At 48.3% G+C, this 25847-nt stretch overlaps 1 protein-coding gene across 1 annotated transcript in view; it reads left to right on the top strand.

Moving 5' to 3' along the window:
- The first annotated feature begins 1695 nt into the window (after positions 1–1695).
- Positions 1696–25847, top strand: part of Ptgfrn (prostaglandin F2 receptor inhibitor) — a 71241-nt gene continuing 47089 nt past the window's right edge. Inside the window, exon 1 of the mRNA XM_036190454.1 lies at positions 1696–2115. Within this exon, the coding sequence (XP_036046347.1) occupies positions 2067–2115 (49 nt within the window). The 5' untranslated portion in view covers positions 1696–2066. The remainder of the gene's footprint in view (positions 2116–25847) is intronic.

The following is a 25847-nucleotide window of genomic DNA, read 5'->3' as shown; positions in this document are numbered from 1 at the left end:
CAGATTTTGTTTGTTTCTTAAGCAAAGAGCACAGGATCCCCAGCAATGTGAGGATGCACGATGACAATGTGCCAGCCTCTTAGGTCCCCACGTTAGTAGGCAGAGGTGGAAGCAGTATCCATAGTGTGCTGAGCTCACTGTGACCAAGTGCCGAAATGTGCAGTCCAGACGTTAAGCATTCTGGGTGGTAAGAAAGCAGAAAGATTGATGAGCTGAAATCTGAGCTTCTGGAGGAGCCAGGCCTTACATTTCTCTGTACTTCCAGCAGATTTCATAACTTAGCATCGGGCTTGTATTCAAGATTGGTAGAATGGAGAGAAACAAAAGAAAACAAAACTTCCCTCAGAAATACTAGGAACAGGGGGTGGGGAGGGAAAAGGGATGATGGGCAGGGGTGTGGGTGGGGAAGCCCTGGGAAAGGCTTGGTGGCAAGACTGAAATTAAAAGAAAAAAAATTATTGAGGTAAACTATACTTAACACCAAGGTTACCATTTTTAATTCTGCCTAACTGTTGTCACTGTGGCAGTTAAGTAAATTCACACTGTTGAACCACCAGGGATTTGTTTATTTAGGTCTTTTGACCAAACCGGGTCTCAGGAAGCCCATGCTTAGTCTTGAGCTCTGTTTGAAGCCAAGGATGACCTTGAACTGGTCCTACCTCTACCTCCAAAGCACAGTGGAGGCCACCATGCCTGGCTGGAAATAAATTTTTAAGAGTCTCTTTTGGAAGGCTTCACACCTGGCTAGTCACATGTCAGTTAACAGAAATGAGAAACACGTGTGGAAATCTGAACAAGAGCAATGTTCTGCACCGGAGAGGGCAGTTTCCCCAGGAACATCTGTGATTTGTTTTGCATGTATTAATGAAAGGCCGGGGTGAGGGGGGGGGTCACTGGATACCAGTGAGCCTTTTTGAGTGTCTGAATCATCCTTGTGAAGTTTTAAACAAGGAACATTGATTTTCCCCCCAGCACTGTGGAGCCTTTTGTATTCAAATCCAAAGCACAAAACTCTATTGTGGGAGGAAAAAGAGTCTTTAATAGAAACCCAGACGTGTCCACTTAAAGCAATGAATGTAGTCTCACGTGGCAGACATACCATTTGAGCACTACAGCTAATAATAGGATGCTGTGGGTTTTCTTTTTCTTTTTTTATGGGTACCTTTGTTGGAAGTTGTTCTAATTAGTACCACAGGGACAGACCCTGGAGAGGAGGGAGGTGGGCCAGGAGGAAGGCAGGCCCACCCAACTACACGGTGCTGGATAGTCAGGCCAGACAGAGCCTTGGTGGATCTGATGCATGGCTGAGAGTCCCTGGTCAACTCTCTCCAGCACATCAGGTCTCTGGACCATGAGGGGGTGGGAATTCACTGCCTTTGAAGCCCTTTCAATCCTATCTGAGTAATTATTTTTAGCAAGGGCTAAGCAGGTGGCGGGTGGTATGCTTAGCTGGGGACCGGAGGGTGTACGTGTGGGTTGCTGGCTGCTAGACACTCGTGGGGATTCCACAGCAAAGGAATGCCGGACGTCCCGGGATAGGGCCCAGTCGATGAGGTTTCCAGACAAGTCTTCCAGGCCAACTTTTAAAGGTCGGAGGAAAGTTTCTCGAGGAGTGGGGACCCGAGGGGAAGGCTGGGTGGGCTCGGGCATCTCCTCCCCTTTAAGCGGGTGGCCCCGACGCCTCCTCCGTTACCTGGAGCGGGGAGGGGCTTGGGAAAGTTTGTGTTTGTTGCTGGCAAAGCGCCGAGTGGGAGGCGCGGGCGGGCGGACGCCACGGCTCTTCCCTTTTGCTTTCGGGAGGCGGTCGGGCTGTGCCCTGGGATCGGCGGGGCCGGCTCCGGGGCCCGGCGACTGGCGGAGGGCGGGAGGGAGGAGGCGGAGGGCCGCGCCGAGCCAGGTGCGCACGTCCGCGCCGGCGCTGGGCTTGCTCGGCCGGCAGGGAGAGCGGAGCAGGCGCGCGGCCCGGCGGAGCAGCCGACTCTGGAGCAGCCGGAGCTGGAGGAGGAGGAGGAGGAGCGGCGGCGGGGAAGGAGGAGGAGGCGGAGAGTCGCTCCCGCCGGCCGAGCATGGGGCGCCCGGCGCCGAGGCCCCTGCTGCTGGCGCTCCTGTCGCTGGGTGAGTGCGCGTGGGGCGCGGCGGGGCGCGGGGTCCTGGAGGTGGGGGCGCGGCTGCAGCACGGGGCCTGGGGCACCCGGGGTGCCCGGGGCGGCTCCCGGGAGACCCGGCTCCGGAGTGCGGGGTCGCCGGCCGGGCGGGGAACGGTGTGCGGTCGCCGGGAGCCCGGTGCACATCCTCCTGGGCCCGCGCGCGGAATACCCGGAGCCGCCCGGCCTGGCCGAGCCGGGTCCTCACGTGTGCCGGGGGAGTGGCCCGTGGCCGGTTCCCCGACAGCGCTCTCTACCTGTTGGCCACCGGGAACCGGGCTCACCTTGAACTCCCGGCCCCGGAAGATGCCGGCGGCCCCGGCCCGCGTGCACGGCTGGGCGGAAATATGAGCCTTTGCTGTGCCCCGCCATAGCCGCGGCTGGTCCGGATCGCTCTGCACTCGTTAGCCCATGCTGAGTTGCTTTTCTTGGGGAGCAAGAGAATCCAACTTCCTTCCACGAAGGTCACTGGGGTGGCCCAGAGCGTTACAGTGACAATCGTGTACCGTCCCCGTCATTTTAGTTGTGGCTAGATCTGCCTCAGTGTTTCCTTCCAGCTTTTCCTGAAGCCGACTAGGCTCTGATTTATACACAAAGACCTGAGAGCCCTGCTTCCCCAACTTTTCTACCTGTTACTTCCCTTGTTACTGCCCCTTTCTCTTCTACCCTCCGGAAACCCTTGGTGCCTTCCCGTGGTTCGGCCCAATGTCCTCCCCCCACCCTAGGAATCTTTCCTGGGCTTTCCCCCCCTCTCTCCATTTTCCATTCACTCCTTCCACAGACACCATCTTCACGTAGATACACACAGGGTGATCTTAACCAGCCATGAGATGTATTTATTTAGTGCCTGCCATGGTACAGGAAGGCAGATCTCCAAGTGAGGTTATATGGTTGGATCCTTGTGATCAGTGTCATCTAGGACAAGCGGAATTCCAGACTCAGCCCTAGGTTCCCTTCCAAGCCTCTGCAGAAGACAGAGCTCAGTCTTTTGCAGGGCACGTGTTGTGTGTTGTCTATCCCAGCCAGGCCTCAGCTGCATATAGGCTAAATTACTGCACTTCTGGTGGCCTGAGGGTCCCAGTGGAGGCCTGCCTCCACCACCCCCTTCCCCCTGGCATTAGGACTTTACTGTCCCAGCCCCCATGAGTCCTGGCTGCCTGCAAACTAGCCTTTCTAGCTGCTAGTGTGATACTTTACCTCTGAGGGCTTTTCTGGAAATGACTCCCTCCAAGAACTCATCTAGCCACAATTCTTCAGCCACAGCCCATGTACAGAAGGCATCCGTGGTCCTCTGTGGTTTCTGATCCATGTTTTCCCCTGCTAGGCATCTGCCCTTGTAAGTTGTGTATTTGTTGCACATTGCTGGGGATGGTCCACACCATTTAATTGGCTTATGTGTCTGGGTCAAGCAGGGCCATGGCCTATGGCTGCACAGATTGTGCAGGGCACCACCCCCATCTGCTACTCACTTTGTGGTTTATGTGAATGACTTTTCCTAGAGTGGTCAGTTTGCAGTCTGTGTATGAACCAGTTAAGAGGGTAGCATGAGGGAGAAGTTTAAAAAGAATGCCCTTGAGCGTGTTGGGGTTGTAGCTCTATGGAAGAGGGCTTGTGTAGCTTTGCTAGGCTCTGGATTCCGTTTCTCATTCTAAACAAATAAACAAACAAACCATAGCCAATGACACAGGAAAAAAGGCACAGCTTAGGGAAATCATGGTAGTGTACTCATGCATCCAACCTTGATGAGACATAAGGAATTTTGGCTAGTGCGGGTTCACCAACAATTCTCTGAACTATTGATGTGCTGCCTGCAGACTGCCCCCTTGGCACCTCACTGGGTGCAGCTTCCATCTGACCCCGGAGGCAGCCTCCCAGTGTTCCACCATTCTCCAGATACACTGAATCTGGACATGGAGTGTGTTGGTAAGCACGATCATCTTCCCTCAGGTCTTGCTCCCAGGATAGAATCTTGATGTCACTGCTACTTGCTTGGTGATCGTCTGTTCCGTGACCTCCACCTGTACCCTGGCCCTTTGTTTTGTAGCTTTTCCCAAGCACAGGGTCACACTGTGTCCACCTTCTGAGGGAGCCCCACATCTCACTCATTCCACACTCCGTCTTAGCCAAGGTCCTGGAGGAGCCCCACCAAGATAACTTCTGATCCCTCATGTTGACATTTTCCTCCAGCTCCCTTCTAAGGTGACCATGTTTCTGATGGATGATTTGGGGGCTCTGGCCTGTGTGCACTGAGCTCTTGTGATTTTCCTACCAGGAGACGCCTCTGTGCTCGCTTCCCTACTCTTTCTGCTTCAGCTATTTTATTCTAAGCACCTGTTTGCTAACATTCATGGACTCTGTTGAGTCTTCTAGCCCTCCTCCTGGCCTCTTCCGGGTGTATCTCCATTTTCCCAGAAGTCTTTTCCCTCTTGAAGCTTTCTTACTAAGCCCACCCACCAGGACCAAGCCGGAACTGCTCAGTCTCTGCTCCTTGTCTGGGTCAGTCTTTCATCCCTTATTCGACATGCCGTTTCTTAAGTGCCTACTCTCTCCGTGACAGTGTGTTGAGTATTGGGGGTCCCCCAGCAAATGGCCAGGGTACAGCGCCTCATTGAGTATTTGACTGGGCTGAGTCATCAGGTGATAAAAACAACACTAGCCCGGCACTGGGGAGAAGCAGGGAGGAGGGGGATTCATTTTGACTTGGGTTGGGGTTGCTTTTGCTGAAGAGGTGACATTTGAGCTGAGCCTTGAGGATAATTAGAATTTTTGAAAGGAAGGCTAGAAGAGCATCGCAGGCTCTGGGGAAAAGCAGAAAGTGTGGGTGAGTGAAGTGTGTTGCTCCTTCAGAAATGGCACCTGAGTTCCATGTAATGGGATGGGAGGAGGATGAGATGATTGGGTTTGCGGGTGGGGTGGCCTAGGGGGAGGTGCTGGAGACTCTGTGTGCTGTGTGAACTAGTCTGGGCTGTGAATTGTTGGCTCCCTGGGGGTGGCCAGGCAGCCTGTGTTTTATGTCATGGCTTCTGTTCCTGACACTGAATGTCACTGTCTGTCTTGGGTCTTACATCTCCACCTGGTTATCGCCCAGGAGCAGGGACCCCATTGGTCTTGCTCTCTTTCTATTCTCTTAACAATAGGCTGTCTAACACACAGGGAGCGTTTGACCACCTGAACACCTGTAAGTAGGCAGCCATGAAGAGTTTGCTGGGCGAGACTAACAGGAGGGGCCGGCTAAGTCCTTACCTGGTGTGCAGCATCAGACCTAGAGATGGTGGAGAGTGATTAATATATTCTCTATAGCTTAAAAAAAAATTGCAAATCCACTGAAATAGCTTTTAAGTGACAAAAGCATCACATCCACATTTTCAAACTCAATTGCTGTAAAAGAGTATTATGTTAATTAGCAGGTTAAACTGCCTTCACAGATACACTCCCACTCCTACCTAGCACAGTGACTCAAACAATAGGACTTTTTTTTTTTCCTGTAACAGTGGCCAGGGGGTGCTTCTGAGGGAAAACTTGGGTGGGCTCTTGTTTCCTTGATGTTCTTCTGGTCCCCGGTTGGTGACCCCTTTAGCTCCTGGTTTTTAAGATCACTATATTTTTTATGCTCGCTTTTCCAGCCCCTCAAAGGAGGAAAGCAGCTTGGATATTGTAATAGATACTTCATAGGCCAAGCTTGGAAGTGATATCATTTCTGTGCATATTCCATTGGAGACAATTTAGTTCTGTGTCACACTAGCTGCAAGGGAAGCTGAAAAACACAGAGGAGCCTGGCAGCCATCTGCCAGCCACTGTAGAAAACGGAAGGATGGATTTGGAATTTGGAGGGACACCAAGTAGTCCTTGTTAATTATAGAGGATGCATGGTACCAGATAAACTAAGTCCTTTTTTGGTGGTACTAGAGAATGAAACCAGGACCTGTACACTCTGCTATTGAGCCACATCCCCAGCCTTGTTCTTTTCTGGTGGCCATCTGTGAGGGCTTTGCAACCTGAAAGGCACAGAGCACCAGTAGCTATCACTTTAGAGTCAGGCTCTTGGATACTCTCTGTCAGTCATCAAATCTTGGGAAAGGCTCAGTTATTGTCATCTTCTAGATGAGGAACTAGGTGCCCAGAATAGTGGAATAACATGTTCAATCGTGGCCAAACTCCATCCTGTCTATGCTAAGGATCACCTGACCATGGTTCACCATGCCCATTATGCTGCAGACTGAGATTCATTTAGATGAAGAAAAGATGATCATGGCTAGAAAACAAAGCAGTAATTAAAAATAGGATTGGGGTGTGCAGGGCCCAGGTGCAATCCAGAAGGGAGTAGTGGTGTCAGCATGCACCTCTCGGATGTGACAGTCTGCAGCCTGTGCAGGTCCTCCTGCCTGCTCAGAGGAATGGGGCTGATGTGAAGCTTGCTGCTCCGCAGGGCACTGGATAAGGAGGAAAGCTCACAGGAGAACCACGCGTGAATCCCTCTAGCTTAAACAGGCTTTGAAGTGCTGTGGTCTTCAGAGATTCCTTGGCACTTATTTCAGCCTTGTTAACAGAATTCCTGTATCTGCCAAGCTGATGAATGCTTGCCCTGGCTATAATTATTCTTATTAGCCTGCTGGATAGGAGCTGTAGCTGTTGGTGATATTCCTTACAAGGCAGTTGGGCTAGGTGGCTTTTTTATGGCTATTTGGTAGTAGTGATGAGCTGATGAGCTGATTTCTCTCCCTATAGCTGAATCTATACTTACGTATTGGCGCAGCGTCTGGCAGTGAATAAAGTGTGGGCTTGTCTGTCGGAGTGTGTCTGCGTCTCACTTTATCAAATGAAGTTGGTGGAAGCTGTCAGGACCAGTTCATAGCTGTTTGGTTTAATTGCAATAGTTTCTTTAAGGCAGAGCTGCTAGGCCATTTGACTCTGCTTTGGGAAAATAACTCGAACTGGCAAAAAATTCTAAATAATTTATCTTCTGGAAAAGGCGAAGTGCTGGAGTTGGCACAGTCGGTGTTTTTTGTGTTTTGTTTTTTTGTTTTTTAGGTTTTTTTTTTTTTAGATCTTGGACTACCCCCCACCAACACATCCACACAGCAGTTTTAGTCTTTGGGAGGCAGCAGACTCAGACCCAGTGGCAAATGCTGTCACATCCCAACAGTGTGATTTCCAGGAGACAAAAAGACAATAGAAGTGTGTATTTCTGTTCTTTGAATGCTGATGTCTCTCAGTGCTCCCTGAGTGTTTGTGCTGGATCATGGTTTGCTAAGTGGCACGATTCAAGTTTAAGCATGACATTCCTTGATGCTCTACCTGCAGTGTCTTTTACACCTCTGTAAGCAGGAACGTGGAAGCGTTGGCATCAGTTGGAAGGTTTCAGGGGATCGAGGGACCTGGTAACATCAGGTGCTGCTCTATCTTGGGTGAAGCTGGCTGAGAACGTTAAAGAGCATCCATGCTCACAGGTTCAAGGTTTGTTGCAGGATGTGTGCTGCCATGGAATCCAAATGACACAGAAGCACTTTGCAGACAGAGAGGTTACATCTCAGACCTTAAAAGCAACCATGAGCCAAGGATGCCTTGGAAATGGTTCTTCCTTGTTCTTACTTAAAGCTGGAGTAGGCCTTTACTTCGCAGCCTGTGGGCTGGGGTGGGGGGTCCCTGTCCGTTTCGTGTGGGTTGTAGGTGTAGCTGTATTCTGGTGGCCAGCCCTGGGAGCCCGTCAAAGGCTGTCTCTAAGCCCTTGAACCTTGTAGATAGTATCATTGCTGAATGCAGTGAGGAAGGCTAGTGGATATTGCTTTCACATAGTGAACCTCAGCACTCCTATCCCTGCCTCAGGATGAGCTATTTGAAGATGGAAATGGAGTCAGGTTTGATGGTGTCTGCTGCTAATCCCAGCTTTGTAGAGACAGAAGCAGAAGGTTCAGGGCTAGCCTGGGTTGTATAGGGAGACTTTGGGGGGCAGGAGAAGCAGAAGAAGAAAGGGAAGGAAGGAGCTAAGCAGCTTAGTGGCAGATCCTGTGACCAGTCAGTTACACAGGTCAGCATCTTGAGTGCTGGGGGACTCTGAAGTGACCAGAGCAGGGCAAATTCAGGTCTCCCTGACATGGTGACACCAAGTGTACTAGCTGTGAGGTTAGGACCTTCACAGAAAGTGGGTCCAAGAGCTGGTTTGACAGCAGATCAGAAGGGGAAGTTCTAGAAGAAGTCATCCGAGGGTTGGGAAAAGAGCGATGAGCGCGTCCCCTTGGGAGGGAAGCGGAGGTGAGTGGGAGCATGCTAAAGAGGGAGTGGGGGTGGAGAGTGCTACTGCAAACCAGGATAGAGAGGGACAAACGTGGGCCCCGCGTGGACGTTCTCGCCTGTGCATGCAGCTCCCGAAAGGCTGTCCTTGGGTTGGGACCCTGAAGTTGGACTACACAGTCAAGGTGGGTTTGGAAACAAATGCTGAGGAGTCAATGGGTCAGGGAGGACATCCTTGACACGGGCTGTCACTGGCCCTCTCAAGGAGCGACAAGTAGACTACTGTGGAGGTGGCATCTGTTCAATGTGATCCAGGGGACACTAGTATGTGGGAGAGGCACCTGGGAAGCCAACCAGAGAGAGGAGTAAGCATGACTGAGTCCTAGGTGGACTCCAGAGAACAGGCACAGTGAAGTTGGAGCCCGACGCATGTTCTTGGCTGTGCATGGTCCAGGAAGAGTTGGGAGAGGAACAGGCAGAATTTGTGAGGAGTGGTTTAGTGTGGAACATGGTTCCTGAAGTCCTCAGCCTTTGAAACCCACAGTCCCCAGACATTGCAGGGAGTTTTCTGTACGGTTTTTTCTTTCTTCTCTGCATGTCTAGAGTTCTTGGGTATTATCTAACGTCTGGATCAGTAGAATTAACCTCACTCCCTGACAGTTATTTGTATGTCTGTGGGTGTGTGCACGTGTGCGTGTGTGCACATGCATGCATGCATGTGAGGCTTGCTGGCCTGAAAGCCCCAGGGATTAACCTATCTTCACCACACTAGTGCTGGTATTACTAATGTGCATCACACCTGACTTTTTACATGCGTGCTAGGAATCAAACTCAGGTCTTTGTGACTGTATAGCAAGTCCTCAGCTTACTGAGGCATCTCATTTAGCTCCCTTGGGTGAGTTTTTGAAAAAATTATTTTAAAAGAAAGAAAGAAAAGTGTTTGTGGTACTGGGCATCACACCCAAGGCTTTGGGCATGCTCTACCACTGAGCCACATGCCCAGCCCATCTGTGCCATTGTATAACCCATCTCTTTTCTGTCTATATTACCTAAGAAGGCTTCAGTAACTTGTTACAGACAAATGATTACATGTATGATCTAAAAACTATTTCTGTACCCAGTACCCTTCCCATCCCACCCCAACTCCCAGTTGAAAATAACTTACATGGAGAAAATATAATTGGGTTTAGGTTTTTGGAACCAGCCTTTCCCTGAGCCATGCCTCCTGGACTGTGGACCGTAGGCAAGTTTCTTTACTGCTTTGAACCTCACTTTGCATCTCTGGGAAATGGGAAGAATGCCTCTCTTGTAGGATTATCATCAGTATGTAAAATTTATCTTTGAAACGCAAGCATTCCAGTTAATACATATACATCGCTAGTGTTGTCTGGGACCACAGCAGCTCCCTGGGGGACTCTTCAGACCCAGTCTAATCTGCTGAATCTGAGTCTGCATTTGAACATATTCCTAGGAGGCTCAACTGCACACTAATGAGTGGGAAGTCCTGGTCTGTGAGGATGCTTAGCACACAGAATATATGGCAGCCTGGCTTTCTCAGTGAGCACCTGGGGCAGAGGTCACGGCAGTGGTAGGAGTGGGTCAGAGGTGGGCTTTGTGGATGTGGGAGGTATTCAGTTAGCAAGGAACGATGGGGTTAGTGTGGGCATGCAGTGGAAACGGCCAGCTTGGTTTTGTGTTTAATCCACCAAATTTGGCACGTAGGAGGGATGACATCATGCCTTTCCATGAAATGAGGTTAGAAGGAAGGGGGACCAAGGACTTGAGGGAGCCGCTGAGAACATCACAGGGAAGGTTGGACAAGGAGAGCAAGCAGGACAGACAGGTGACTGAGACTTCAAGGCGTGGTGACTCGGCACGGGATTTGAGGGTCCAGAATCTAGAAGCTCCAGTATAGAAGCGTGTGGGGCAATAGATGGGGCAGCCAGTTGTCAAGGAAGCATTTCATCAGTCTTCCTGCTGTTTCAGTCAGTTTAGCTTCAATATCAGACTAGGGTGGGCCTCAGATACGTAGGCAAGAGCCATGCAACTTTTTAGAAGCCCCAGTTCCCGGTGTGGTGGGGAAAATGGTGAAAACTGGTAACTGTGATAAGCTGGGGCTGGGTAGCAACCAATATAAGAATTCTCTAGGAAATCCCTTCTCGCCTCTGTATAGTGTTTAGTGTGGGCCAGGCTTTACACTTTCCATGTATTGACTTGTTGAATAGGCTTTGTAACCGCATCAGATGGGTCCTGTCATCAACCTCACTGGGTAGGTGGGGAACCGAGGCACAGTGAAATAAATTGCCCAGGGTCACATTCTAAGTGACAGCTGTTGAAACAAACTCACACATCAGTCAAATGGATCTCTACACATGAGGAGGAGTTGATCCAAGTAGCTAGCGTGTGCTAACAATCGTCTCACTGTCTTTTAAGACCCGAGGCTCGGATCCTGGCCTCATTCCTTCTCCTCACTAGTTTCTTGACCTTGAACGAATTGCTGAGTAGCTCTTAGCCCCTGTGAAAAGGATTAGTTTAGCTGGTCCTGAAGGGCTCCCCTTCCATCTCCAGACTTCTTTAAGCATGCTGACTCCCGCTGTTGGCCATATGGACCTCTTGGTTGGCCCTGGCTTTGCTGGCTGGTTGCCATCTTTCCCAGCCTTGCTCAAGTCTGCAGCCCATGCCTGGGTGTTGAGTCTCGCTTGCCTGGCCTGGGGCTGGTCACTGGTTGGTGCCACCAAGGGCTCTGGCTATTGTCTGCTCTTCTGTCTGTGTAGTGTAGCAGCCACTGGCCCTCCTCCCAGCTCATTTCCTGTGCTGTGAAATGGGATCTCTTTCTAGGCTCTCTAGGGTTCTGGGGTCCTCATCCCCAGGTTAACTGGGCTTCCAGACCGATTTCTAGTGGGGAAAAAGAAATCACAGAAATGGTAAAAACCCATATAGCATTAGAAAGTGGCTGACTGTTAATTGTATTACTGCCCTTTTATGTGTTGGTGCTGTAAGATTTGATTGAGGATATTCAGTGTTAGTAGGTGGAGATTATGTGATTAAGTCCCAACCTTCTGAAATGTAACTTGTGTTTTCTTCTACCTTTATCCTTTGGGTCTCCTACAGAGCCTGATTGATAGCTCTGCCCTACCGGACAGTGCTGCGCCTGTGCGCTTACCCAGCTGGTGCCCTGTCCTTGTGTATCCCCCTCTCCCCTCTCCCCTCTCCCCTTTACCACTCTCTGCTTCCCTGCCTGCTCCTGCCCATGCTGGCTTCACATGCATGGTGTCCTTGTGTCAGCCCCTCCCCCCCCCAAGGGTTGCAAGCATGTGTCACCATGTCCATACAGCAAGAAGGGATACAGGTGTTTAGATGCGTCCGAACGCTGACACTGTTCTGGATTTGACACCCCCTTCCTCCTTCCACATGAGCCCTGGGGTTCCTGAGGGTTTTCCTTCTCCCTTGGTCTGAAAGGGGAGGGTTCAAGATTATTGCTAGGTGCCAACCCACTGAGGGAGGCGTCCTAGAAGGCCTGTGAGATACGGGGAGGAGCCTGTGCTTCTGGCCTCTGACTTGATGCGTCTTGGCTGTTACCCAGTCTTCCCTGGCTGCTTTGGGGTGCAGCTCGCTGAGTCCAGCCATGCTGTCTCTCTTGTTTTGTGTGCTGATATTGACAAAGAGAGCCCCCTTTAGGAGTGAAGTCTGTGTGCTAATAGCTTGCTACTTTGTCCTACTCTAGAGGTGATGGGGTCAGCCTTGCTTTCTAAATGCATTGTCTTCCAGGATGACCAGGGGTGACGTTGGACTTGGTGTTGATCCAGGGTGTTGCCTCTTAGCTTATATTGCAGTGAGGAGCTTAAAAAAAAAAAAAAAAGCACTTGGCACAGCTATTCATTTTTCCATTTTTCTGAAAGCTGGCACATCCAAATGTTTTTTATTTATTAGAAGACATTACAGTCTGTCATCCTTGATTGAGAAATCCATACTGTAAATCCAAGTTAAGACGATGATGCCTGACCCAGGGCCGGGTACATGGCGGATACTTTGTCATGTTAGTCAGTGGGCACAGCTGTGCCTCTAGAAGGAACACGTGATTTGTGCCTGACTGCTGGTCTCCTCTGCAATACAAGGCATTCCTGCTTTCCCTCAGCAGCACCGGGGAATATTTACCATGTTCCTGACACCGTGACACATTACAGAGGAATTAAACACAGCTCCAAGAAGAAATGGAGCCAGTTGTAACTGAGCAGAGGGGTGGATCCTAGGTGATTCTAAGGGTCTGAGCGAATTAGTTATTAGATGGCTGTGCATATGGCCATCAGAATTAAAGGGGTGTAACTGTGGCCAGGGGCTGTTATGGAACAGTGTCATGGAGCAGGTGGGCCAGAGAGTGGAGAGATGTTCAGGTAAAGAAAATGACCACCGGGAGGAGATGAATGTGTCCAGTTGGCATCCCATTTAGGGATTAGCTGACTTAAGCTGAGAAAGTAAGAGACCTCAGGGGCTGTGGATATTAAATTCTGGGAAGGGGAGTGGGTGGAGAGGAAGACTGTGTATGCAAAGTCACCCTGAAAGGTGTTGGCAGCATCACCAGCGCCCACAGAGCATCCTGAGCCACATGCACACACACGGCATGTGAAGTCTTCTGGGGCTTCCAGGAAGCAAGCCTGTTAAATGAAGGTGATAAGTCAAGTCATAAGCCTATTTTTGGTTGTTTCTTACAAGGAAAACAGCTCACCAAACAATTACTGATGTTCCCCTTAGGTCGTTTAACACAGCGTTTCTTCAGAGGACTATCACCCGAGGAGACGAAGGCTGGGACGTTAGTTAGTTTTCTACGGAAACAAGGTTTATGTAGTCGCGTAGCTTATTTGTTGGAGTCCCACTTTAATAACGATTTATCCCACAAACAGGTTTATCTGAAACATCGGTATGAGTCCCAGGAAGTGCAGTGTGGTGCCTGGTGCATAAGTAAATAGGAAAGTTCCTCTTTTTGGGCATCCCTGGAGGGTCACAGAGGCAGAGAGGCTTCTTGCTCATCTAAGTATGTAGTGGCATGAGTCTTTGTATGCTTGGATGTACTTGTATGCTTTGAAAGTATCTCAGGTTTATGTGACTATTACATAGTATTCATATGGTACACACACACACACACACACACACACACACACACACGAGCCCTGTCTGTCTTTGATTTTGTATTGGAAATTGAACCTCAGACTTCACCCACACTAAGAAAGCACCCTACCACTGAGCTGTATCCCTAGCCACCAGTTCCCTGCCTTCTGATTTTGAGACAGGGTGCCCTTACCTTACCGAGGCTGGTCTCTAACTCACACTGTGACCTAAGTGGACCTTGAACTTGGGATCTTCCTGCCTCAGCCTTTTGAGTAGCTGAGGTCACAGACACAGCTAGTTTTGCTGTCTTTTGTGTCTCTCTGTGTGTGTGTGATCTGTTTTTGTTATTACTATAGTATTTAGGAAGAATTGCTTGCGACTTGATCTCTAAAACAAAAACTTGTAGAAGAGGAAAAATAGAGTCTACTCATGGTGAAAAAACCAACCAACAGAGAGGATTCCCCAGCACTACACACACACACACACACACACACACACACACACACACACACAGTGAGAAAGTCTCCATCCTTCCCGTGGATCGCCTCTGTTCTCTTGGCGGCTTGTGTGTAAGACACACCACTCTTAGATTGTCAGTATTGTCCCTTCACTGTCCCCACCCCTTCCTCTTCCTCCCTTTGTGGGGTTGGTGTAGCCTCTCCCGCCCTAACAACAGCATCTCCCCCACTCCGACCTCCCCAAGCCTCATCCTGATATCCACAGTGAAGAGAAGAGACTCCCTTCACCCCAGTGCTTGCTTCCAGCACCTTGTGGCTTGATTGGTTCCAACCATAGCCGTCTGCTTGTCATCGCTGTTGAAGCAAGCAGCCAGCTCCAAGCCACGTCTCAGGGTAGGGCAGTGAGGCCGCTGCCTGCAGCCTGTGCCACATCTCACTGTCTGCCTCATTCAAACCCCTTATTTATTATCTACCCTGTGCCAGTCATTATTCTAGAACCTGGGGCACATAAGGACATAGACAGAGTCCCCTGACTCCTTAACTGACAGGTTTGACATCCATGGGAGGAGAGGTGGCGTTGGAGAAATGGCCAAGGGTCATTAAAGACTGAAAGTTTAGAAACCGTCAAGGAAGTTGTGGAGCGTTCTGCTACTTCAGGTAGAGGTGCTTTTGCAGAAAGGCTAAGAAAGCAGGTGTGTAGCTGGATTTTTCTTTGGGCCCCACAGCTCACAAAAAACAAAAACAAACAAACCAAACAAAAAAAAAAACCAGAGACATCTTATTAATTATGAAAGCTCAGCTTTAGCTTAGGCTTGTTTATAACTAGGTCTTATAACTTAAAATAACCAATTTCTATCAACCTACATGCTGCCCCACGTGGCTCATGGCTTTTACCTCTCCTCCATGCCCCGCAGGTATCCCCCACCTAGATTCATCTCCTTGTCTTTCCTCTCTGTCTGAAAGTCTTGCCTAACCTCTTCTTGCCTAGCTATTGGCCATTCAGCTTTTATTAAACCAATTGTTGTTGTTTGTTTTCTGCTTTTTTAGGGGGCCGCCACCCAGCTCCCAAATAAATCACACATGGAAGCTTAGTCTTCATTATGAATGTCTGGCCTTAGCTTGGCTTGTTTCTTGCCAGCTTTCTTTAAATTATCCCATATACCTTTTGCCTCTGGCCTTTTCCCATTCTCTTACTTCTGTAGATTTTACTCTTACTCCATGGATTGCTGTGTAGCTGGGTGGCTTGTCCCTGGGTCCTCCTCCTTCTCTGGCTATTCTTCTTCCCAGATTTCTCCTTCTATATATTCTCTCTGCCTGCCAGCCCTGCCTATCCTTTCTCCTGCCTTGCTATTGGCCGTTCAGTTCTTTATTAGGCTATCAGGTGTTCTACACAGGCACAGTAACACAGCTTCACAGAGTTAAACAAATACAACATAAACAAAAGTAACACACCTTAAAATAAGATTCTCCAATAACCAATCACTGTGACACTTCTTCCCATCCTGTAAAGGAATAGTCCACAACACAGGTGTGCTTTGCCCATTTGTATCACTGCTGGGGTTACTTCTGCATCTGTCCATGCATTCTAAAGGCTTTGGTGGCATGCCCATGGAGAGAACCTTTCATTAAGGCTCTAAGCACCCAGGCGTTGGCTGCTGCTGTCTCAAAGACGAGTGCTATGCCATGGTGGGGAGTTGGTGTGGAGAACACTGAGACTGACAGGATGTCACTTGCTGTGGTGCTTGTAACCCATCTCATTGACTCTGCCATGTGTCCTACTTGCTCCAGACAGGTGCCCTTCACTTTCTGTGATGAGCTCAGCCAAGAGCTTGGTTGAAAATGTCTTAGTGAGGGACCGTTTCTAAAATTAATGAGATTAAATACTCCTATTAACCTTCCCGGATGAGGAACCAAAGGTCCAATATTCCTTTGAAATTCCAGGAACTTGTGGATGTAAGAGTGACCACAGTTACTACGTCATCGAGCTGGGCTGGGGATGTGGTGTGCCATCTGTCCCTCTGGGCCTCACAACCATTGAGGTGGGAGACAGACGGCTTCAAGCCTGGAATGCTGATGGGTGGGCGGTTCTCTGCAGCCACTTTCTGAATTCTCCCCGGGAGGGGGGGGCGGCACGGGGGCTTCAGCAGTGTGGACTCATTTATTTACGCTCATTAAGTAATGCTATTCAGTAGGTTTTGTCTGGCTGAGAAGAGATGGGTTCTCCAAGCAGATGGAAGAATGTGGGGAGAGAAATACCCTGGTTTATAAACGCTTCTTAGCTTTTTTGTTTTGTGTGTGGGTTTCTTGTTTGTTTGTTTGTTTGTTTGTTTTGTTTGGACAAGGTTCCCTATTTAGCCCAGGCTGGTCCTGAACACCTTAAATATCTCAGACTGGCCTTGAACTTACAGTCTTTCTGTCTCGATCTCCCAAGTGTTAGAATTACAGGTGTGTCCCATCCCATCCAATCCAAAGCTTGCAGCTGAAATAATGACTTGTAGGCAGGGTGTGTGTTGTATACAGCCAAGAAGAGCCATGCATGTTGGTCCAACACAAAATCATAAACTAACTGAAAACATCATAGATTTTTATTTTAAATTTACTTATTTATACTTATTTTTTGGTGACTTGGTCTCATGGTTTCTGAGCTTGGGCTTTATGAGAAAATGTCATATGACTGAGAAGAGTCCCACACATCACCTGAAATGCTTTAGGTCCCTCTGTTCCTTTAATTACTTGATACTTATTGCAGGATTCCTCTGGCCCAAGCTGTCCTGTTCATCAAGCAACAGGGATCCTATTAATTTATATGGCTCTATACACAATAGGTATGCCGTAAAGAGTTTGTGAAGGCAAGGCATTTTTATTCCTAGCTCATTGATGTAATCTTTTCTTTAAAAGCCATGCAGACAAACACAGAGTCTTTCCATTTAATTCCTTACATGATAAACAGTCACACTCAGCCCTTTACTGCGCCTCATCCGGGAAGCTGGCATAGACCCCATGCCACCCACAGTACCTGGCAAAGTCTTTGAACCTCAAGAACAGGTTCTAGGTCTTGCTGGGGAGGAGGGACATACAAGGCAGAAAGAGGAGAGACTGGTTTAAGAAACAGTAAGACAAAAAAGCTAACCAAGTAGTAAGTGGGGGAGCGTTGCCCTAGAATCAGCTCAGGTGTCTTTCATGCCTGTTTGCAGGTTTAAGCTGGGCACTCTCCCGTTCTCTTTAAACACGCAGCTCAGAGGAAGAGCAGGTGTTCACACCGAACTTGGCAGGCAAAGCCGGCCAGTGTGTACGTGGAGAGGATGGAGAATGGCTGAGTAGCAAGGGATGCTAGGCAGTGCCTGGGCCCCTGGCAGCTGTTAATTTTGTAGAATGTGCTGAACTAATCCTTGTGGGTAGATGGTGCTCCAGCCTTTTCCGTCTGTGGTCCATGGACAGAGAATCATTTTAAAGCATCTTGTGTTTATGGGTTATTCTGTTTAGTCAATGGTACAGATTGCCTCGAAGTGGTATTTTTACATCTCCATCTCTCTCTCTCTCTCTCTCTCTCTCTCTCTCTCTCTCTCTCTCTCTCGTAAAACTTATCATTTGGTCATGTGACTCTTTGGAACCTCAGTTGCCTTATTTAACCCTCTCCAGGGTGAGTATTAAATCACGTGAACACAGTGTGCAAACTGTAGAGAGCAGCTCTCCGTCAGGCGGTTCTGCTTGGTTCTGAGTCCTTAGGGTGTAGATGTCTACTCAACACTTGGGTAAGTTCCAGCAGGGAAGTGGAGCCATGATGAATATTATAGGATAGGAGTTAGAGTTCACACAACTACGTTGGGAAGAGCTGGAGTCTCAAAGGGGAGTTGGAAGGTCGGGAGCCAGTCGCTGATTGGCCATCCAGTGCTTGGGTGGGTGGACAAGTTGAGGACTGTGGAGGAATCTGGAACCCAGCAGTGTGGAGTCTCCAGAGGGACCGTTGTGGGGATCTGAAGGGTCTCCACCTCACTGTTTACTTCTGAGCTTACATCCAAGTACCCAGTGGTTTGTGGGGGGGGGGGATTCATGGGGTCCATAAGAGCAACATCTGGGAAGAAACAGGAGAGAAAAAGGAAGGGCAAGCTGGGCTCAGGGTCGCTTCTGCTCTGTCTCCCTGCTTGTCACGTGAGGACGCCAGAGCAGGTGGCCTGCAGCTTCTCTCCCACTGCTCAGCTCTCACATGGAGCCTGTCTCGTTCAGCTCTAATCTGGAGTTACAGAGAGAAGAGGATTCTGGAAAATGTAGTTTGAGCTTCGCCGAGGTGACACAATCCAAACCCCACTGTTGCGTAATGTAGCATTAAAGATTTATGTGGCTTCGGCCTGCCACAGTCTCTCCAAGGCCCCAGAACCAGAAGCACTGTCAGGTTGAGTTCAGTAACCCAGGCTGTGAGATGTGGCCCGAGAGTTTGTTCCCCGGCTGCGGTGGTCCTCCATCCCTGACAGTCTTCCTTACCATGGTTGTCTGTGATGCAGAAGGTCATGGCCACCTAGGCAGTGGACGCAGTGACTGTGAAGAACCCATTAGTTCTAGTTCAGGTGGTTACAGTCTCCTGACAGCCACGTCCATTTCCTCTGAATGACCCAGGGAACGTCGTCTGAAGGCCGAGAGACTTGTGGATGGAAAGGACTGCAGACCTGGGGGCTATCGTGCAGATGTTGAGAGAATTAGGTTTAACTGGACCACCTCACTTCATCACTGTGGCCTGCTGGTCACTCCACCCCTTGCAGCTGCCTAGTGGACATGTCAACCTGTCTGAACCTCACTGGCTTTCTAGTGTTTCCTTGGGGAAATAGTTTTTGCTGGCTAATAGGTTCCCGTTGCCTTCTCTCAGCACAGTCCTTCAGTGCAGCAGAGAGTGCCCCCCTGGTTGATCTTCCCCGTGGCTTTGACTCTCTTCTTAGTCTACAGAGGAGAGGACCTGGTGTAAGCCACGGGCTCCCACATCTGCTCCGGGTACACACTCTACACATACATAGGTCTTTGTTCAGGCCACTACCCTTATCTTAGCCACCTTCTTCTTGCGTGTGTCTGCTCAGCCTCCTCATTCACCCCGCCCCTTCTCAAAGGTCCAGTTGGAATAATGACCCTGCCCGAAGCCCGCTTCACCACACCCTGCGGATGGGAATGCTCTCCGCTCTGCTTTGCTTTTGTAGTTTGGAACCCCACAGCACTTGCTATCATTTCCCTTCATTATGCTGCGTACCCCTCAAGACTTCAGGCTCGCCCCATGGGCCTGTGGCCGAGCACAGGGGCTTCTTGCACTGTGGTTGTTTATTGAATTAATCATTTATATTTGTCTAGTGTATCTTGGTACATTGTCTAGTGTCTAGAGTACATTGGTCATTTTGATTGTGTGACCAAATGCCAACAGGAAGCACTTTCAAGAGAGGAGGGCCGTTGGGTCACTGATTCGGTTGATGTGATGGTGGGTGGTACGGTGGCCGGAAAGTGTGCATCTGCTGCTCTTCACCATCTCACTTCTCGGTGGAACAAGAAGTAAAGAGCAGGCAAGGAAGGAGAGCCAGACTATACTTGCAGTGAGGCTCCACCTCTGAAAGACTCCACCACCCTCCAGAGCCCACCATTGAGTTGAGACACATGAGCACAGAGGAGACATTGCATGGTCACACCACCGTGGTGAGGTCTTAGCTGATTTAAAGGCTCATTCTAGTAGAACCGTATTTGCTTTGGGATGGCATTTTTTGAAGTACTGGCCATGTGTGACTTTAAAGTCACATTCTCTGCTGGCTGTAACTTGTTTAATGTGTACATTGCAGAGTCCCATCACTTAGGGACTGTCTGGATGAACATTGGCATGCTCCCTCCATGCCAGGTCTCTCAGAGGCAGACTTAGGGAGACAAAGGATTTTCATTTACTGAGGCAGGAACCCCGGCAGAGGCATTCACTGTAAGGTTTGTAAGTTGGTGCTTCTCTGGGACATCCTTGCCGGATTCCGTGGGCTCCTGGGCTCCCGCAAGGGCGGCTGGGGAAGAACCGTTCCAGTGTCTTTGATAACAGAGGCACCATGAGCTTCTCATTTCAGGGCTCAGCTTTGCCGGTACCACTGTCGTCATAGCAGCCGATATATACCTTACAAATGGCTCCAATCTGAAAGCCAGATGATAAAAATTTGAGCAATAATAAGGACAGATTGCAAGAATGCTTTGTAGCTAGGCCACACTCTGCAGGTCTTGATTTAGAATAATGTTGGTGATAACCTGAGAAATAAAATTATTTCCCGTGGCTATCAGGGGGAACTTACCGACGCACACGTGGCATGTGTGGTTGTTTACCTTGAAAGCCTTGCCTGGCGTTTCCTGCCTCTCTGAAGCTATTCCAGATACAGCCAACCTGAAGGCATCTAATTACTTTCTTGACTAGTCTAAAGGGAGCAAAATGGTAATCTGGAAAGTCAGCTCTCCATTGTTAAAACTGTCTGCTGCTGAGATGTCAGAGCCTAGGGCATCCAGGCACCCTTCTGAGTGGACTTTGAGATACGGCTTGCATTACCTTTCTACTGTGTGTGCGCATGTGGTGTGTGTGTGTGTGTGTGTGTGTGTGTGTGTGTGTCTGTGTGTCTGTCTGTGTGTGTGTGTGTGTGTGTGTCTGTGTGTGTGTTTGTGTGTTAGAGCTGCCATCACTTCCAAAACAAAGTGAGCATAGGTGGGGGAAAAAAGTAAAGAAACTTGAGATTATTTTTTGATTTTAAATTGTTTTTATTGATGTGTATGTGTATGCACACGTTTGTGTGGGTGCCCCTGGAGTCCAGAAGAAGGAGTCAGGTGCCCTGGAGCTAGAGTTACAGGTGCTTGTGAGCCACCCACTGTGGGTGTTGGGAACCAAACTTCAGACCTGTAAGAGTGCTAACCAGTGAGCCATCTCGCCAACCCCTGACCCTTCATTTCTCACCTACCTACTTAGTAGAACTGTCCTCTTCACGACACATTTTTCTGTTGCTTTGTTACCCACCTGCTTCATGTTGCCATTGGGGAATATGAAATATTTCAGAAGGAATGTCCAGCTGTTTCTCTCCTTCCCTCAGAGCAAGCCGAGCCAACAGAGGCAGAACCAACCCAGCTTGTGGTTGCTGGATAGCTCAGTGTGTATGCAGCTGGGGTGGGGACTCTGTTCCTCACTTAAGCTGTCTGGTGCTCTTCATCCAGCTTCCTCCTAGTCTGTGACAGGCTGGGAACACCTACCTCCTGGTCGGTTTGCTGGACTGGAGGTCTCCTAAACAGTGCCCGGCTCAGAGCATGGCATATCAGAGACACACAGACAGCACATTACAAAGTCGACACCTGAGCGATGCCGCAGTGATGTCACGTGGAAGTTTGGATAGCTTTCTATCCCTTCTCCACCCCCCACCCTCGATGATTGTTTGGTTGTCTGAGATAGACTCTCATGTAGCCCAGGTTGCCTTCACATGTGCTGTGATTTCAGACGCACCCAGGCTCAGCCTTTCATCTTTGTGGTTATCCTAGAGATTACAACACACATTGTTCCACGTGGAACCGGTAACTGTTTCAGCCACCTTTGCCGTTGGCTGAATGAATGCAGAAAAGTTGAAATTGGCTAAGCTTTTTATTATGTTTGAATGTTTATGAAATGTTTAATTAAATGTGTGGTGTGTATGTGAGCCCACAAGGTCCGAGACAGTTTGTGGAGGTCAGTCCCCAGATCTAACTCGGGTCATCAGGATCGGTGGCAAGTGTCCTTACTCACTGAACTACCCTACCATTGAACTCTTTACCACTTCTGGGGTAAGGACAGGTCATTGACATCTAAGCTCCAATTCACTCTACCCCCCCCCCCTACTACTACTTAGTATGCTGTGGATCTCATATATTTTTATCAAGTATCTAGATTGAAATCTAAAAGATGTCACTGACATTATTTGGTCAGACGCTGTAGAGCCACCCACAGAGTTATTTCTCTCTTCTTGCCTCCTTGTGTTTTCATGGTTTCAAGATGAGCCAGCTATTTCTGTTTGAAGAACTCCATTTAGTGTTTCTTTTGGACGCCAATTAATTATCTTTCTTGTTGTGGATTGGTTAAAAGCATATTTATTTTGCTTTTCACTTAAAAGTAACCCCACCCCACACACATACACACACCCTTTTACTGCATGTGGGACTCTGGGTTGGTAGTTAGGTTTTAAAAATCACTGAAGACTGCTATTCCATGGTTTTCCGAGCATTGTCTCCTTTGAATGGCAGTTATCACAAGTGCTGAGGCTCCCTCCTCTGCCTCTTCCCAGGCTGCACGTGGAATTTATCCTGCTTGAGATATGTCATATAGTTCGCTTTTGCAGCAGCAGAGTGTCATTCAGTCTAAGAAAAATCTTAACCATTATCGCTTCAAGAATTTACCCTCTCTCACACCTTCTGGGACTTTGGCACACATATTTGTAAACTTCTTACTGTGCCCCTTGTATTTCACAGCCTCCCTTTTTGGGTTGTTTTTGGTTTTTGGTTTGTTTTGGTTTTGTTTGTTTGTTTGTCTTTTGGTTTTTTGAGGCAGGGTTTCTCTGTGTTGCCCTGGCTGTCCTGGAACTCGCTCTGTAGACCAGGCTGGCCTTGATCTCACAGACATCCATCCACCTGTCAGCCTCCAAATGCTGGATTAAAGGTATGCACCGCCGCCACCGCTGCCCGGCCACTGTTTGTTTTTTTATCCTTTTTCCACCCTGGAGTTCAGGTGGATTACATATACTGACTGCTTTTCTGCTGCCTCTAAACTGCTATCAGAACCACTTAGTGAACTCCTTAGTTACTGTATTTTTACTTCTAGAATTTAAACTTCCATTTTAATGGATCCTCGTTTAGCAGGTAAAATCCTACTTGCTACTTTAATAAATCATGGTTATTTTAATATCCGTGTCTGCGTCAGTATATCCGTCCCTTCGGCTCTGTCTCTACTGTGTGCTTTTTCCCTTTTATTTTTCGCTGTTTGGCTCTGTCATCTCATTTTTCAAAAACTTTTGTTTATTGCTATCTCTCTTCATGCATATGCATGTATGTTCATGTGTGTATGCACATGTATGTGCAAGTGCCCTCAGAGGCCAGAAGAAGTCCTCATATCTCCCAGAGCTGGAGTTACAAGCGATTATAAGCTTTCCAGAAGTGTATGTTAGGATCTGAACTCTGCGCCTTTACAAGATCAGTACATGTTCTTAACTGCCGAGCCATCTCTCCAGCTCAGTATTTTAATTTAATCTTTGGGGTAGTGGGGATTGATCCCAGGGGCCTTTCACTTACCAGGCAGGTGTCCTCCCATGGAGCCGCACCTCCAGCCCTGGCTCCAGCGTTGTGACTGTCCCATAGCTGCAGTTAAATATGGAGCAACCATTCAGTCCCTGGATGATTTCATCTTCTCCCCAAGAAGACAGACAGATGTTTGCCCTGGTGTACCAGTAGCGCGAGAAGCATCCCTTTCTCCTGCAAGGAGCGTGGATGCTGCGGGTCTGGATGTCAGTCCTGCTGCCTCAACTTCCTTTGTCCGCCTTGCTTTTGAGCCAGGAGCCTGGAGGGTCCCTCCCGGCCTTACAGCTAAAAGTCAACAGATCTGCCCACTTTGCTTTGTGGATTCAGAATTGCAGTTTTGACGTCCTCATGCTGTGAGTTGGTTTTAAAAAAAACACTGCTTAACTGGCTTGGTAAACAGCTTGTTGCTTGAAGCAGGGTCTTACTCTGTTGCCCAGGCTGACCTGGAATTCACTATGCTTGGCCTCAAACTCTTGGGATCCTTCTCTTTCAGCCTCCTAAGAGCTGGGAGCACACATGGTCTAACCTGTTGGTTTTCCTTCTGGGATTAGCCTCCCGGCCACTTAGCTTGCCCTCGGACATGATCTGTCTTTTAAGATATCCATTGTGTGAGAGGAGAAGCCCTGTATGATGCCAGGGCCACTTCCTGGCTGTCTGTCTGTCTGTCCGTCCGTCCGCCCCTGCCCCCCCTCAAGTAGAATCTTGGCTCTTCAAATTAGCTCTCTGTATGTCCCTGAACTTGCGAGTTATTTCTTGGCCCCATGAGGTGTTCGAACCTCTGTGTTTAGACATATATTTTGAGGCCTTAAACCACTTGAGAATTGGCATATTTCTAAAGAGCGGAAGAAGCATGGGGCATCATTGGGATCAGTGACTGATTCATCCCTCAGGAGACATTGATCTAGGCTGTTCCAGTTTTAACCTGACTACCATGGCTGCTTCTCAAAGGCAGCTCTCTGTTCTACACTACTCTATTATACCAGAAACAGAACAAGGGCAAATCTGAGTTACCCACTTTTTAGATTTATGCCTACTTACCCCCACACCCCCCCCCCCAAACAAATGTTCAAAGCAATTTACAATGAAATACACGGACAAGTGCAAAGAGAACCTTGAAATAAGATTAAAAAAAAAAAAAAACAAAGCTTACAAGGCAGCATGGGAAGTCCAAAAGGAGATAATTATTTGAAATTTAAGCTAAATGATTTTCATAGTCGTATTTAATACTGATGTTCCTTCAAGGCAGGATAGAAAAAGAAACATGAATTGTATTTTTCTTTTTTGGGGGGGAAGATGACTTATAAGTTGGAATAATGACAGATGAAGTTAGTAGTGGTTGTATTAAGTGATTTTTTTCCCCTACAGACTTAAGAAAAACATTTAAATGTGATTCTGTTTACTGCTGTAATTGGAGTGGGACCTGGGAGAATGGAGCCTAAAAATGAGGCAGACTAATGGCTCATGCAATAGCTAACTTTTTCCACAGCCTCAGACAATTTATATCCTGAGGGTTAAGAAGAATCACACGAGAAAGTGTACAACACCAAGGACAAGCCACACATGACGAAAAGCATGTTTGTTTCATAGAGGCATTTAATTATTAGCAAGCAGTAATGAGTAATCTGGAGTAAACTCGACCCTATCTGCTACAGTTAAGAGGCGCATGAAAACACATCCCAAGAACAATTCCAGGTTTTGAAGAAACTGGGGTCACAAGACTCTTACCTTGTTGTCTTGGGGTTTTCTCACAAGCACTCAGAATTCCATCCTTGGACCCTGTTCAACCAAGAATCCAAAGGCAATGGGTACGGAGGCTCAAGGGTGTGCAGCTTACCTCAGGGGTCTAAGCTGAGCAGGTTGTCACAGCAAGTGCAGGGTTCTTAGCCATGGAGATTGGAACTCATTTGGTGTAGACGCCTTCTTCACATCCTCGAATAAAGCACCCTTTTTCTTGAGGGTTTAAAATGTTCTGAGACTATCATAAGTGGCCCAGAAGGTCAAAGATATCTGTGTAGTTTATGTTTCCTGGAATATGAAGATACAGTTGTCCTACAATTCTGTTTTGTTTGTTTTATTGTTATTCTTTTTGGGTGTTGTTTTTTTTAAAAAAACTAAACTTTGGTGGGCTTTATCAGGTGGATTTTTGTAATGCAACATGATAATATTCTTGATAGTATTTTATTCTTTGAGGCAGGCTCTTCTGTAGTCTAGGCTTACTTGGCTGTGGAGCTGAGGATGGCCTTGAACTTCTGACCCTTCTGTCTGCAGGCTCAATTTATTCAGTGCTGGGGATTGAACTCAGAACTTCAAGCCTGTTAAACAAGCACTCTACCCGCTAATCTTCTGTAGTGCTTTTGAAGTTAGTAGAAAAAATGGTTTCCGGTGGGTATGGTCTCACAAGCGCTTGCTCCCAGAATTCAAGGGACTGAGGCCAGCCTGGACTGGAAAACAAACCAAACAAAACTTTGATGGCTTTCATATAAAGGGTTCTTTTACTGACCCTGGGAAACACATGAAACCTTCGTTTTTAAAAAATTTTTTATTAAAAACAAAAGAAAACATTGATTATGACTGTGCGCCCTCCTGTCTTGTGTCATGTGCCCCAGCAGGCAGGTGGAGGTCA

This window comes from Onychomys torridus, chromosome 6 (genome assembly GCF_903995425.1).
Source record: "Onychomys torridus chromosome 6, mOncTor1.1, whole genome shotgun sequence".
NCBI classification, from domain to species: domain Eukaryota; kingdom Metazoa; phylum Chordata; class Mammalia; order Rodentia; family Cricetidae; genus Onychomys; species Onychomys torridus.
The sequence above is the reverse complement of the archived record's forward strand: the minus strand, read 5'-3'. Positions and strand labels throughout refer to the sequence as shown.